This window comes from Apodemus sylvaticus, chromosome 10, assembly GCF_947179515.1.
Source record: "Apodemus sylvaticus chromosome 10, mApoSyl1.1, whole genome shotgun sequence".
Lineage (NCBI taxonomy): Eukaryota > Metazoa > Chordata > Mammalia > Rodentia > Muridae > Apodemus > Apodemus sylvaticus.
In genome coordinates, this window is record NC_067481.1 from 60562546 (window position 1) to 60578184 (window position 15639).

Below are 15639 nucleotides of genomic sequence, written 5' to 3' on the forward strand. Positions count from 1 at the left end.
GCAGGAGCAGAAACAACAGGTCACAGAAAGAATTGTTGTCAGGGTGGGAGTGATAGAGACACAAGATAGAAGAGAAGACTGAGGGTGCCTGAGTCCCTCAGAATTCCTTGGCTGTAGGTTCTGGAGGAGGCTGATTCTAACTCAGCCTCATTCTTTAAGTTAGTCCTTCTTAGGGAGCCCAGCTCACAGCTCAGAGCACCTCTCAGTGGAGCAAGTACACCACAGCCTGACAGCAGAGGGGTAGGCGTTACCCCAAAAGATTGCCGCCGTTGGAGAACTGACATCATTAGAACTAAAACCCATTAGAAGCTGCTAACTGATGACTACAACTTCTCACGAAGCATTTTGTGGAGCCTATAATTGAGTGGGTACCAGGACATTGCAAACATGGTTTTCTTGAGAGGCTTAAGTAACCTACATTGATTCCCTAAGAAAAAATAAATGTGTCTATAAACAGGAACCAGGAGGTCACACTTATTTAGACTCAAAAGCTCTTTCACATCACATTCTTTTTACATATCTAGCCCTCAGTGATCTCTTGTTGACAGTCACATCCACAGCCAAGTTACATCATTGGCAGTGTGAACCAGCCCCCTGGTGTTGATTCTTGTAGGGCATCAAGCCTGTAATTCACTGGTGATGTATCTATCCTACAGATTCTCTAGGGCGGACATTGATGTTTGCTGTCCCTGCTTTGGCGACACTTTAAAGTGCATGCAAATGAGCAGCGGGGCTTCCAGAAGGGGTCCTGATTTTGTCCACAACTTGTATTATTGTCTGCATCCGCCCTTATCTAAAAGTAGCCCTGTCTAAGGGCTTCATGTCAGCCCTAGAAGAGATGAGTCAGGGGGGCTGCAGATGGGAAGGAGTGCAAGGGGCTCTGCCTCCCTCCTGAGCTTCTTCACAGTCTTGGGAAGACTCCCCCCAACTGGGAAGAAGGTCCTGTCTTCCTCCTCCTCCTCCTCCTCCTCCTCCTCCTCCTCCTCCGATGTGAGGATGCTGGCTCCGTGTCAGTGTACACTTTGAGCTGCAGGCCAGAGCTGAGTGGATTGTGTTCACTATGTCCTCTGCTCTCTTCCAGCCCATTGCTAGCTGTCTCCTTTGCCACCTGCTGTGCTGTGCCCGGAGTGGCGCTTCTGACCTGGGGAGTGAATCCACTCACAGGGGCCTTGGGGGTCTTCAACATTTTCCTGTATACCTGCTGTTACACACCACTGAAGAGGATCAGCATCACCAATACCTGGGTTGGAGCCGTGGTTGGAGCCATCCCTCCTGTCATGGGCTGGACGGCCGCCACTGGAAGCCTTGATGCCGGTGAGTGTCTCCTCGTGCAACAGTGGCTTTTCTCAACAGATAGGGTTGTCGTTGCCAGTTGTGAGTTCCTGAGTCTTCCAAGTGAACCCAGCACCTACCAGTCAAAGGCTCTGTAGGACTTGGGGCAGTTCCATTTTAGTCTATTGACTCTTATGGCAAAAATGTTGCTGAAGCAGTTGAGCTGAAGGGGTCCCATGTCATCCTAGCATGGGAGACATAGGGAAGACCTAAGAGAAAACAGGAGGCAGTGCTGTCTCAGCCTGGCTGCAGGTAGAGGGAAGAAAGGCCCTAAAAAGAGTGATAAATCGGAACACAAGGACCAGCTGATTTGTTTGGGGAGGCCCAGTCCATTGGGAACTCCTGTGCCTTGTTAAAACCATGTCACCTAGCTGACAAGCCTCCTTCCTCCCCCTTGTGGGAGAACAGATTATCTTCATTAGCTCCTCGTTTACGTTTACATGATTGGCTTAAATCGTTCATGCTGTCTACAGTAGAACCATCCAATGGGTGTACAGTTTTGGGTGGTATATCACAGCTGGATTTGTGGGGTGAAAATAGCTCATTTTACCATCTGTGAGGGAAGCTTCACAGTCTGATTAGTCAAGTAATTGGTGTTTTGACCGACACGTAGGAAGGAAGTGGTGAGGTTTCCTGCAATATCTGTAAGTACATATTTTTCACATGAGGGATCAAAAGGCAGTGGCCACACACCGTTGCCCCGGGAGCCACACTTCTGAAACTTCATAAAAGCTCATACACTCTGATTTGGCAGACGCACAAATGCCGTTACACCTTTCCCAGGCTCGTCTCCTCGAATGGTTTTAATATCCTGTAAGTGGTGGGTTTTAATGAATATACAAGTACAGCATTCTAAAGCCTCTGTGCTCCTTTGCTCTGTGATAAACTAAGCTCCAGCCTCAGCCATGTGGGAGGCAGCAGCAGCAAAGGGCTTCAGAGCGAGAGCTGAGCCCTGTTCGCCTGACCCTGGACCTGAGCTTGGCCCCTCCTGACAGCCCCCTGATCTGCCACTTGGAGCTCATAATAATCTCTCCTTGTAGAGTAGTTCTGAGGACAGAGGGGTTGTCACTATAGGTAACTTATATGAGGAAGAAATTTATTTTGTACAGTTACAGAAGCTGGGACATTCAAAGTTTAAAACCCAGCAACTGGGCTATCAGATAAAGGCATTTGCCACCAAGCCTAGTGACCTGAGTTTAATCCCTGGGACCCTCATGGTGGAAGGAGAGAATCAGTTTGAGCACGCGCGCACACGTGCACGCCACACACTATATAAATGCATATTTTTAATCTTAAAGAACCCTTCATCCAGTAAGGGCCCCGGACTGTCAGTGCATAGTAGAAAAATAACAACAAAAAAAAGACAGTGAACATTGTTTTACAGAGCTAAAGCTATGTTTTGTAAAGCACAGTTTGATACAGTGGGAGGAGATGACTCAGTGGGCTCATGCTGAGGCACATCCCCCCCACCCCCACCCTCTCACCCCCCACCCCCACCCCCACTCCGGGTACCAGCCATTTGAGAAGGGAGTAGAGGCAGAGAAAGAGAAGGGAAAGAGAGACAGACAGAGACAGACAGAGACAGACAGAGAGAGAAGAGGCTGACCAGAAACATGTGGAGAAAAGGGAGAAGGAGAGAGAGGGAGAAAGGTGTCAGAGAGAGAAGAGAGTCAGAGACAGGGGGGAAAGGCCAAACAGTCCCTTTCATAGCAAGCCAGGCCTTGAGATGAGACTCACAGTTACAAGCCCTTATGTAACCAGTGTTGGTCTCTGTGTGAGAATGGCCTCTGGGGCTCCAGCCCATCCTTTGCGGAGTCACAGTAGTCTGTGAAGTGTTCTGGACAGAGATGTGGCTCAGCTGCTGCTGCTGCTGCTGCTGCTGCTGCTCCAGGTTCTTCCTTAAAGTGTGAGCTGGCACAGGGAGGAAAGGCAGGACCTTCAGTTCCCTGGCTATTGTTTTGAAGACTGGGATCCTCCCCCTGCACCCCAAGCTTAGCAGAAACAGTGCTAGGGCTTCTAGTGAAGTCTCTCCTGGGGGACAAGGGGGAAAGTCTGTCTGGCATCCCTGGTTGAGGTGGAACCTGAGCCTCCACTCTGCTTCCCCAGTTCCTGCAGAGAGCCTTCCATGTAGACACCAGCCCTCCACCCCAACCAGTCTTCCACGTGGCGCATGTGCTGGCTAATGTTGTCTTGCAGCTTAACAGGCACCTCAGTCATCTGGGGAGAGGAAACCTCAACTGAGAAAATGCCGCCATCAAATTGCCTGTAGGCAACTCTGTGGGACATTTTATTGATTAATGATTGTGGGAGGGTCCAGCTCAGTGTGAATGCCTGTCTGGGCTGGTAGTCTGGATTTTATAAGGAAGTGGGCTGAGCAGGCCATGGAGAGCAAGCCAGTTCCTCTGTGGCCTTTAAAGGCTGTAGCTCCTGGCTCCAGGTCCCTGCTCGCTTGACTTCCCTCAGTGATGGGCTGTTACCTGGAAGTAAAAGATGAAGTAAACCTCTTCCTCCACAAGTTGGGTTTGATTATAAAGTTCATCAGAGCAACAGAAAGCAGACTAGGACAGAACATGCACCTTGACTTCACTCATCACATCCCACCCCCAGTTCAACCATCTGTGTACCCCTAAACTCTGACACCCCCCACCGTCATTTCCTGGACACTGAGGGGGGGGGGGTCAGAGGACCATGAAACAGTGAGTGGCTGCCTAGGTTCCGTAATCTTAGTACTCCGAGGTCAGCCCACTTAGGAAGTCCAGTGCAGGACCATGGAGAACTCACAACTGTTCTGCAAAGTCCTGACCTAGGGGCCAACTCTCTTTACACTCCTAGAAAGTTCCTTGTGATGACTTGCGACACGATATATGTAGATTACCGCTGCCTCCTCAAAGACCAGATAGGAAAAGTTCATAAAAGTCACCACTTTAAAGTATGTGTGCAAGAAGGAGCACTTTTTTGTTGAGGGCCAGACTAGACCTAGCCAAACTGCTAATAAATATGGTTAGAATTATTATTTTTAAAGGGTGGGAAGATGGGTCAATAAGTGGAGTACAAGTGCTGTCCAAATCCCCAGAGCCCACATAAAAAGACAGGCGTGGCTATGGATGTCTGTAACCCCCAACTCTGGGAGGGACAGCCTGATGAATCTGATCACTGGAGCTTGCTGGCTGTCACCTTAGCTCTGGGCTCAGTGAGGAACCCCGCCTCAAGGGACTAAACCAGAGCAGGACACCTGACATCCTCCTCTGGCCTCTATACACACATGTACAGGCATGTGCAACTGGACACACACACATAAATATACCATGTTTGTCTGTTCCACACACAAAAAGATAAATAAATTGATCATTTATATATATATATACATATATATATATGTATGTATGTATGTATGTATGTATGTATACAGGGAAATAGATTAAGTTTGACATAGTCTTTCTGTAACCCCAAGTTTAATTGTATACAGACCTATAAGTGGCAGGTGGCAGAGGGGCCAAGCATGCCTTGTTAGCAAATGAAGAATACCCAATTGTCTGGAAAATGACATCCATTATCAGCTTGAACAGAACCTTGAATGAAACAGAAGATTTCTGAAACCAGCAGATGTTTCCTTGTCAGCGCTCAACACTGACTTCTGTTCTGTGTCTTGGAATTTTCTAATCCTCCGGCTCAGTGGACTGGGGAAGGGGAAGCACAAACTTGAGGTGACCCTTAGTAAACACTTTCAAAAGGAGAAAAGATGCACCATGTACCTAACCCTTGGGGACGGGTACAGAAAAGGTAGTGCTAACTGTGAGAAGGTTCTCAGTGAACATCCAGCAGAGCCAAGGTGAGAACCAACAAATCCATGAGAGCCGCCTCCACCTGCAGAGAACATAATCTAGGAGAATGTGCTACAGGTACTTATTGCTGGCATCTGAGGACTTAAGGTGAATGAAATTTAATACAATTTAGTCATCTTATAGAACTGCCTTGTTCAGGATGGTAGTAGCTACTAACCATGGATAGCTATTTACTTTTATGTTAAATAAATGTAAATTTCCTCAATCCCACTAGCCATCATTCAGGTGTCCAGAGCCACATTTGGTTCGTAGCTGCTGCCATACTGACAGCACAGAGCAAAACCTTTGAAAACTGAGCAGGGTTAGATAAAATAGGCCATTGGAAACACATCCTTGTGGGCCCAGGGCCTTAGTGAGCAGCCTCTGCCCCATGCCTGCTGCCCTGTGCCTGTTCATGGTCCAGAGTGACAGGAGTGAACCTCGCCTTTTATTTGTCATCAGTGTTTGTCACACCAAGTTTCTATCCAGAGAAAGTTCATTCAGAAAGCACCGCCTAGAAACAAAGACTCTTTCTGAAGCTGTGTCTGTTTCTTGATGTGTGTGCCCTTTGACAGTGGTTACAGTAGGGACCTGTCCCTGTTTTGCTAAGGCAAAGCCTGATTCCCAGGCGCAGAGCCCATCCATTTTTCCCGGAGTGCAGCTGGGCTTTTCTGTGGCTCTGGTAGGGTCTCAGATGTCATCAGTAAGTTCCCAGTTGCTGCTGATGTCCCAGGTCCAGGAATCACACTCCTCAAGTTCACAAAGACAGAATTCTGAAGAGCCCCACCCTGCCATAGGGTGCCTCAGAAATTCCTAGAGAGTGAGACTGATGCTTGTTCAAACTGTATGCACAGTGTCATCTGTACTGTCTGCTGAGGTCAGCCACCACCAGGGCTCTTGTGGTGGTCTTGGGGGACACGGATGTGTGGAAAGAGCTTTTCTGAGAGGGAAAAAAAATGATAAAGCCTTTCCTTTCTTCTGTAGTATCTCCAGACCATTTAACCTTGAGCCTTTAGAGAAGCCCAAAATAGCAGTCTTTGGAACACCTACTGAACAGAATACAGGATGGAGAGTCAGAGGTCACGTGGGTATCGAGTTAAGGAAGCAGGGGCAGCTGGGAGACTGCTCGCTCAGCTCAGCTCAGACCAGTCACTGCCAGCTTACCATCTTAACAAACTAATACCCATAGTCACTTCACTGTGCAAGTGTTAAGACCCTACTTTGTGCTTGGCTTTGAGAGATACAAAACTAAGACTCACCCCTGACCTCATGAAAACCATACCTGAGCTTCTAGACAGACATTACTAAGCCTTAGCTTAGGGTCTTCTGTGGGTGCTCACAGGAGCTCCCTACACCTCCCCAGATGAGTCCCGCAAGACTTTAGAGGCCAGTTGTTTCTTGAAGGAAAGTGAGCGTGTTAGTTGAGAACCAGAGAGATGGTGCTGTGTGTGTCACCGGCCCGTAGAGACACCTGCAGAGGAATTGACAGTGCAGTAAAAGATGGTGAAGACCCATGATCGCACCAGCAGTCTGGAGTGCTGGGGTTGTTTGCATAGGGGTGTGCAGGAGGCTCTCCTTGAGTTTGCAGAGCCTGCCTTCACCATCAGGCTCACAGGCCTTCTCACCGCCCACGCCCTCTGCCTCACATTCCCTGCTCTTCCTTCTTACAAGACTACCTGCCCTAGGCCTGCCCTTCACCCCCCCCACCCTACCCCCACCCCCCTACCACCCCTCCCCCGTCAGTGTTTCAGTGAAGCATCACTCTGATCACCCTTTGAAGGAACAACTTGTTAACTCCAGTGAATTCAGGGTAGGCGGACACTGTTAGAAGGGAGGCAGATGGGGATTCTCCATCCCTTTGCCCCCCCACTCCGTACCCTAGAATCCAGTGCCCACATAAGCCAGCACCAACATTTTAGTGGCCCTGACCATGTCTCCCTCCGCAAAAAAATTAGTTGGGCTCTGTAGCTGGAGGTCAGGACTGGAGAGGAAGCTGCTCGCCAGCATGTGAAGTTTATTTAAGTCCTGTGGCCTGTGGCTCTTCCTATAGAGAGGAGTGTAGAAAAAAACGCAGTGGCTGTGAGGAGCCTCTGTGTCACGCTAACCCACCGAGACAGGGCAAGGACCATGTCCAGAAGCACTCTCTGGCCCTTGCTGGCTTGGGTTTGTCTGCTGTGTCTGTCCTAGCCACAGGGCTGGGTGGTGCCCTTCACAGACTGCGGGGCAATGAAGCGTTTCCCTGGCCTCCACTCTCCTGCGAGGACAAAACCTGTGGAGGAATATGTCCATGAGATTCCCAGTCTTTTCCCACAATACTTTGATCCCCGCCCCCCAACCCTTTGTTTCAGATGGTAGAAAAAAATTTGTGTTGAGGGTGCTCTGGTTGGGAAGGCCCTGGCAGCTTCAGATCTGCCTGGGCTGGGCTGTTGTCCATCACAGGACAAGTGAGGTGGGATTTGGGGGTGATGAAGAGGATTAAGCACATTAGCAGGCGAGAATCGTGAAAGCTAAACAAATGTCAGTTGTTCTTGATCCTTGCTACTTTATAGCTGCATGGAGGACTGGAACCCACTCAGCTCTCTCCCAGCCGCACAGCCAAGGCTTTGTTTGTGGCTGTCATATCAAGGCAGTCAGGGTGCGGCAGCCAACTGCTTCTGTGTGCTGGGGGGGCGGGGGGGAGGGAGCTCCCTTTTACAAAGCCCTTCTGTCTTCAGAGTGAGCCATTACGATGGGATTTTACCTGTCCCCACTTTCCTTGGCTTCAGACGCGGCCTTTACCTCCCACCTAACCAATCATCATGCCTTTATTTTATTAATTTTTTAAAGCATTAAAAATGCTCTGTGGCTAGATAGAACTCAGGAAGGCGGTCTCCAGCTGCCAACCAGGCTAACCTGAAGCCTCAGGAGCTTGAAGCACTTGGTTTGGGGACAGTGATAGCAGTGGCAGAAGTGACCTGCTGGAACCCAGTGAAGAAGTCCCTTGGGGGCCTGGCCAGATAAGTGGCTGGCAGCTGACAGCCCAGCCCCAGTAAGCGGCCTGGAGCCATACACATCAGGCCTCTCAGCAGTGTTTATCTCCAGAGACTGTTTATCTGAGGCCTGCTCTCTCCCCCTCTCCCCTTCCCCTCCCTCTCTCCAAAGCCACCTCCCTGCATCACCTCATTCTCAGAGATGCTGGGATTCTGTGTCTGAGTTTCTGTTTTCCTGAGTCTTCACTGAGCGTCCTTCACTGTGAAGATAGTAAGAGTCTTTTAGAGTTGATTGTTAGTCTGGTTTGTAATTCAGGTGCTGTGTGGTAAACATTAATTATGTCAACCAGCATTGAGTTACAAATGAGGACTCCGAAATGTGCTCTTATCAGGGAGTGACACTTGGCAGATGGATGGCTTTAGTAACAAAAAGAGTGAGTTGTTTTAACCTCGGCTGGTAAACTGCAAACCCTAGCCGCTTTCCACATTATTTACCTCGGTAGTCCCAGATGAGAGAAGAGAGCCAGAGGGGATTCCTTCACTCATTTATTCCACAAATATTTATGAAAGGCTTACTAAATACCAGCACTGAGGAACCCACGCATCTGAAAAGCTTTCCTTTAAAATCTTGCCTCTGCTTCACTCAGACAGACGCAATAGTGTCTGTTCCTGAGATGTCACCTTAACTGGCCTGGAGCAGGACTTAACTGAGACTGAACTCTTTTTCCTTCTTTTGTGGGGTTGGTGGGGGTGGGACAGAACAGAGTCTCAGTGTATGGACCAAACTGGCCTTGACCTTACAGAAATCTGCCTGCCTCTCCCCTGAGTGCCTATACCACCACAGCCATCATAAACCCTATCTTTGTAATTCAAAGACAAAATTTAAAAAGCCTGACTTTCTTAGCAAAAGGATATTTAGAACCCCGTGTTTTACCCAGTGTCCGACATCTGAACAGAAAGTCTGTGAAAGAGCGCGGCTGCTAGTGTAAATGCAGATAGCCTGCGTTTGCTCAGTGTTTGTTGATCTCACTGCCGGCTGGAACTGGTTCTAGCTTTCAGGGTGCCAAGCCAGTGCCCCCTGGGTGAGGTGCTAGAACAGGCTGGCTGTCAGCCTCAGCTGCACACAGTCCCTAGTGCAGTATGCCCATCCCATTAGCACTGATGATGCCAGGTAACGGCGGAGGATGAGGATAAGGACTTTGATGAGAACCAAGGGGAATTTGGCTTCTGGGCCTCAGACTTCTAGGGAGGTAGTTAGAGAAGGTTCCGAGCTTTATCCTTCTTACGGTATATGCAAATGCAGCTTCTCCAGAGTCTGTGATGGAAGGTAGGAAGAGCACCCCAAGACAGAAGCCCAAGTGCCTGCCACACAGCCTCCTCGTGATTCCCAAGTCCCTTACAAAGAATTCTACCAGTTGGAAATGCCCATTGGTGTTCCTGTTTCCCGAGGACTTGTGATGTGGCCTTTTGTCTCTCCTGTGTGGTTGATAAGCCGGCCCCGCTTCCTGCTGCCTTGGCCTGGCTCTCCATAGAAGTCTATTGCACTGAGGCTGACCATACATGTTAGTCCTCAAAACAAAAACTGCTTTAAGGCCCGTGCCCCTGGCGGTCTGGGATGTCTCTGCTTCCGCCAGCTTCCTCAGCTGTCCAACACTGAGAGCTCGAGTGCGACCAGCCATGGGGCAGGCTGGCTTCGTGGGCCACATTTAGAGAGGAGCCTGTGGAGCAGCCCCACCCCGGCTATCACTGCAGTGGGGTTTGTATCCTCACTCAGGCCATGTGTAGATGCTGGATGCCAGTGGGTGGGCTTCAGTAAGGGTCGTAGGGACCCAGCAGGCATCCCCTAAGGACTTCTCTTGGTGAGAGTCCTCTAGTCCTTAGTGATCCTACTCTAGGGTCCTCACCCTTCAGGGAAGGTACTGTGTGGCTGAAGTGTGCAGTTTCCTTTGTCAGTGATAGAAGAGCGTTTCTGGACTTGGGCAGAGGTGGAAATGAGGGAGACACACACAGACACATGCACGCACGCACACACGCACACCTGTTTCTTGTAGTAATAATAAATAAATAGTTTTGAAGAGAACTGAAAAATCTCTCCAAGTGTCCCTAGGAAGACAACGCTGAGAGCAGGTCTGTGGTTGGGCCAGCATTCTCTCTGCTGTTCACAACTGCGCCTGCGCCGTGGGTGTGCTTCTCTGCCTCTCACATAAGCAAAGGGATTGTTGTGTTCTGGTGTAGCCGTCGCTGAGCAGTACAACCTCAGAAAGTCACTGTCCTAAAGACCCACTGTGTCCCACAGATACACAGCTGTTCCATGGATCGCTACTGGGATTAAAGGGAGGAAAGCTGGTATTTCTCCCAGGTAGGTCTAAGAAAATGAGAGGGCTTCTTTAAAAGAAGCAGAAGCCGTGCATCCTGGCACGCAGGAGGCTAAGGCAGGAGGATTGCTTTGAGTTTGAGGCCACATAGAGAATTCCAGCCCAAACTGGCCCGAGAATGGGATGCAGTCTCTAAAACTCATAAAGGCGAAAAGGAAAGCAGAGAACGGAGACTTCTCGCAGGGGCCACCCCTGGCTGCCCAGGCCAAGGGAGGTGCCTTCTCTATGGCCCGCAAGCCTGTCCCTATCCCTAAGGTGTCACTGCCCACACACATACTGTAACTCCATTTGTGTTGTCTCCTTCCCTGGCCAGAGCCCAGCAGAGAAACATTAATCCCCCCTCCCCCTGCCCGTCCCCCAAAACAGACGTGTCCTTTGGCCAGCAGTTGCTATCTGCTGTCCAGGAAGACAGGCGGACCCAATAAACATGGGCTTCTTGGAGGAGGGAGCTGAGGGGCGTGCACAGTGCTTTGTTCGACCCACAAGAAGGTGGCCCCACCACAGTGCCGAGCTGACTCAGGTCTTCCTGCCCCCGCTCACCTTATCTTGATGAAGAAAGTGGTTTGTTTTCCTCCTCTTCCGTGAGCAGAAGCAGTTGAAGTGTGTCAGGCAGAGCTGTGGGTGGTTTTCTGACTGCAGTGCATTAAGCTGTGGATCCTAAGGCGCTTTCATTTGTGACATTAGCCAAACCCATACCAGCTTCCTCTCAGAAACAGCAGCTGCTGCTCATCCAGACCTGAGCTTCTGTCTCAGAACGAGAGCGCAGCCGAAACTGTCGGTTGCACCCCACGGATGGCTGCAGTTGGCACCCCAGAGGCTGAGGGGACAGTGAGGAGCAGAATTGGGGAGAGGGTCCCCACTGCTGCTGTTTTAACCATGTCAAGTATGTTCTTTCTCTGCCATTTCTAGAATAAAACCCACCTGGAGCTCTGAGCCTTACCATCCCTCCCTAGTGCCCTCCTGTCTCCCCTCACCCATGCCCTGGTTCTGTTGCCACAATGAGTTTTTCTTGCCAAGACACTTCCTGCACTTGTCATAACCCACCCCATGCTATGGCTGTGATTATTGTATATCATATTCAGCGCAAGGCCTAAGGGGCCAAGACAGCTTGTGAGATCTGCTAGGGCTTCCGAAATGTGAAGCTCAAGGGCCTTAAGGCCACCCTGTGCCCTGAGAACTCCACCACCTAACAGTCACAGAGTTAGCTCTATTGTCCCATCAAAACACTAAGAAAGTTCAGTCACCACCATTTGCATCTTCAGCTGCTCCAGCCTTCCTGCCTGCCTTCTAATTCCCAAGAGAAGTCCATGTTAACATAAGTGTCCTATGTGTGTCACTGAAGCAGGTACCAGGACTCTTAATGAACCAGAAAGTACCTCTCTCATTATTTCCAACAAGCCTCTCCTTTGGGAATCCCTGCTGTGGGAAGGGTACTACTGGGCATGCTAGAATACTCTGGGAGGAGGAACCACAACAGAGAGAATATGCCTCTGTCACATTGGACTGTAGACAGTTCTGTTGGGACATTATCAGCAGCAGCAGCAGCATTAATATGTTAAGGCCCAGATCATTGGGTGCAGTGCCACCTCTGGGCAGGTGGTCCTGAGTTATATAAGAAAGCAGGCTGAGCAAGCCATGGGAAGCATCCACTAAGCAGCGTTCCTCCATGGTGTCTCAGCTCCGGCCTCCAGGTTAGGCCCTATGTTCCTGCTGCAACCTCTAACCTGAGAGTTGTAAGCAGAAACAGACTCTTCCTAATGTTGTCCCTGGTCATGGTGCTTTTCACAGCCAAGACAGGGGACTGAGATGGATTGCTGGCCATCACATGAATGACCAGCATCTCAGGAGTGAGCACAGGCCTCCCAAGTTCACTCTGAGGCTGAGAGAGCCTTGCTTTGGAGATGTGCGCTGGCGCCTAACTGTTTCCTTTCCTTCCCACACCTTCTCACAGGGGCACTTCTTCTCGGAGGGATCCTGTACTCCTGGCAGTTCCCCCACTTCAATGCCCTGAGCTGGGGCCTCCGTGAAGACTACTCCCGAGGAGGCTACTGCATGATGTCCGTCACCCACCCAGCCCTCTGCCGGCGGGTGGCACTGCGCCACTGCCTGGCCCTGATTGCTCTGTCCACTGCTGCCCCCGTCCTGGACATCACCACATGGGTCTTCCCCGTCATCTCCCTCCCCATCAACCTGTACATTTCCTACCTCGGCTTCCGCTTCTATGTGGACGCAGACCGCCGCAGCTCACGGAAACTGTTCTTCTGCAGCCTGTGGCACCTGCCGCTGCTCCTGCTGCTCATGCTCACCTGTAAGCAGCGGCCGGGTCACGAGGGGGACAAGGGAGAGGCTCCAAGCTGAGAGCTAGCCGGTCTGTGGGGAACATGAGAGCAGACACTTGCAGACACACACGTCCAGCACTGCCCTGGGCCAGCAGGAAGCGTATTTTGGTGATTCTGGCAAAAGGAAAATTGGATGGTATCAGCTGGTGGCAGATCATCTGGTGCTGTGTCGTCGCTTAATATCAATATCCAAATATTTTAATATCAATATCCAAACTGCTCCCCAAGTAAGAAAGGGATAGCGTATGGAGTCAGTACAAAAAAAGAGAATATTCCTTCTCCTCGAAGGTCTTTATTCATCTCTCCCTCCAGCCCTATGTTCTCTCCACTTGACGTATGTGCACATCCTCCTCCCCACCCACATCCCCAGCCCCGACACACACACACACACACACACACACACACACACACACGCACACACACACACACACGTACACACCACCTGGAGGCCACAGTGGTCACTGCTCAAACAGGCGAGTGCTTGTGACTCTGTGGTTCCACATCCTGAAGCCCCACACTGTCTCAGAAATTCACTTACTGTGGCCACAGCTCCCCTTCTCTGCCAGTAAGATGGGGCCTGGCTAGCTGTCTATACCCTACCAGTGTTCCCAACCATGTGTTCCCTCAAGTAACACAACACCCAGCCCGGGCTGCTCACTGGGAGTGAGGATTCCTAACGGTTGCCTGCAGAATCCCAGGCTGCATTGCCAGCACACCATCACTTCCAGTCCCACCCCATATTAGGGCTTCAGAAACCCCAGGAAATACCCTGCGTGTTCATCATTCTCTCAGGCATGGTCTGAGCATTTCTTTTTGGAAGGGCATCACCCAGCATCACCCGAGGGAGAAGCTGAGCTGGGTCAGCAGCCATTTTGCGTCCGCTTATCTCTTTCATGCAAACCACATTTCCACTCTGGTGCCTCCTGAGTCCAGAAATTGGCCTCTGTGCCCAGTGGTGTTCAGAGAGGGCCAGCAGGGCTCCTCATGGCCATGGGTCCACTTCATGGCCTCTGATAGAAAATGCAGGTCCCTGTAAGTCCTGGGTCTGATGTGGACCCAGGGCCACAGAGAGCAATGGCGCCTTAAAATTGTGGAGCTGGCAGCAGCGTTTGAGTTCCTTAATTTCCAGGGTGCTGTGCTGTGCCCTGTCAGGATTCCCTCCAGGGGTTGAAGCCACTGGGGGAAAAAACGGTTCCAGAATTTGGACTGTTCTCTCAAAATGTGGAAGGAAGGCTTCGGCCATGGCCCAAAGGGAGAGCACTTGCTTAGCTCTGGGCTCAGGGTTTGAACTTAAGCACCCCAAAAATTTGGGGGAGGATGGTGTCTAGTATGCCTGAAGGCAGTGTGCCTGGAACCTCTCTCTACCTGTTGTAAAGTTACCTCCTGGCTGTGTCCTCCTGTGGAGACGGAATGTGCAGAGAGCATCTAGGACCTGTCGTAGCCCTTATAGTCTGTAAAGTGTGTCGATTGTCCTCCTCCTGCAATAAAACAGTTAAAGGACAGGGGTGTGTGTCCTGTGTCACCCAGTCATCCCAAACCCCACAGGGTTCAGCACCTGCATCCCTCCTCTAGGGGGCGAGCTGCCAGCTACAGCTCCTCCGTATTTCCTTCTCTCATTTTCCCTAAATATAAATTGACAAATTATATTTGTATCTATTTATAGAGCACAGAGTGAGATGATTTATGAATCCACATAGCAGGGTCATAGCATAACCATTGTCTCAAGTAGGCATCACTGTGTGGTAGTGATATTTGAAGTTTCGTGGGTTTTAGAATGTATATTATTTTTTACTATATTCACCACACAGTACAGTGTTTTAAAAATAAATAATTCCTCTCCCCTCCTCCTCCCTGTCTGGCCATCATCTCCCCTAACTCCTCAGCCAGCCAGCCAGCCAGCCACCCTCCTATTTTGGGTTTAAATAGTTTTTTATTTTCTTTTGATTTGGTTGTGAAGTGGTTTGAGACAGTCTCATAAAGCTCAGGGAAGCCCCTGTATCTCTGAGGTGTGTGTCTACCTCCCACGAGCTGGGATTGCAGTTACAGGACACCAACCACGGCAACAGGGCAGAGCCCACATAGAAATGAGATTGCATGATGTTGGTCTTTCTAAGCGTGGCTGACCTCACTCAGCAAAAGCTCTTCCACCCCCACCCTCCCATTCTTCTCTATGGTTGCAGATGGTAAACTTTCACTGTTCTTATGTGACTATAACATCTGCTAGAGGTAGGTCCATATTATCTTTATCTGTTAATTGCTACCATTATTATTTGGATCTAAGATGTTATCCAAAATCCATAACTGCCTGATCTCCAGACTGTGGCATGGGGGTAATAGAAGCTTCTGTCTTCTGACCTTTGGGAGCCCTTGAAGGGGTAATCGGACTCCAGTGACTTCCTGTCAGTCACTTCCCTGAATCTAAGGTAGCAACATTCATCTGCCACATACACTCCTCAGGACAAGCTGCCTGTAAGTGACCTGAGAACTTCAACACCCTGAGCCGAACACACCTTTCTTCTTTACTCAGCGGTCTCAGTCACAGTCCTTACAGTCCTGGGATGCTAGCGCCGCACCTTCATGCCCAGCGTCTTCTCAAAGCTGTCCAGTCTCTGCCAGAAGCCTTCTACTGATAATCTTCCCTAGGGCCTTTCCATCCTGTCCTCCTACTCAGGATTTCCCAGAGGTATGACCAGATTTCTTAACACTCAGACATCATTGTGTTTTCCAGTGTTCTCGAAGCCATCTTCCAGGTAGAGCCCCACACCAGGCTATTGGCAAACTTCCCTGAGGACTCCCTGTGCTC

General features: G+C 50.2%; 1 protein-coding gene across 2 annotated transcripts in view; it reads left to right on the forward strand.

Annotated features, from left to right (window-relative positions):
* Window positions 1–15639, forward strand: part of LOC127694652 (protoheme IX farnesyltransferase, mitochondrial) — a 131250-nt gene that overhangs the window by 96513 nt on the left and 19098 nt on the right. The window contains exons 6-7 of one of the 2 annotated variants that reach the window (XM_052196203.1): window positions 1082–1314; window positions 12449–14338. In XM_052196203.1, the coding sequence (XP_052052163.1) occupies window positions 1082–1314; window positions 12449–12855 (640 nt within the window). In that variant the 3' untranslated portion in view covers window positions 12856–14338. Of the gene's footprint in view, window positions 1–1081; window positions 1315–12448; window positions 14339–15639 lie in introns of those variants that run through there. The other variant, XM_052196204.1, reaches the window with a different exon arrangement.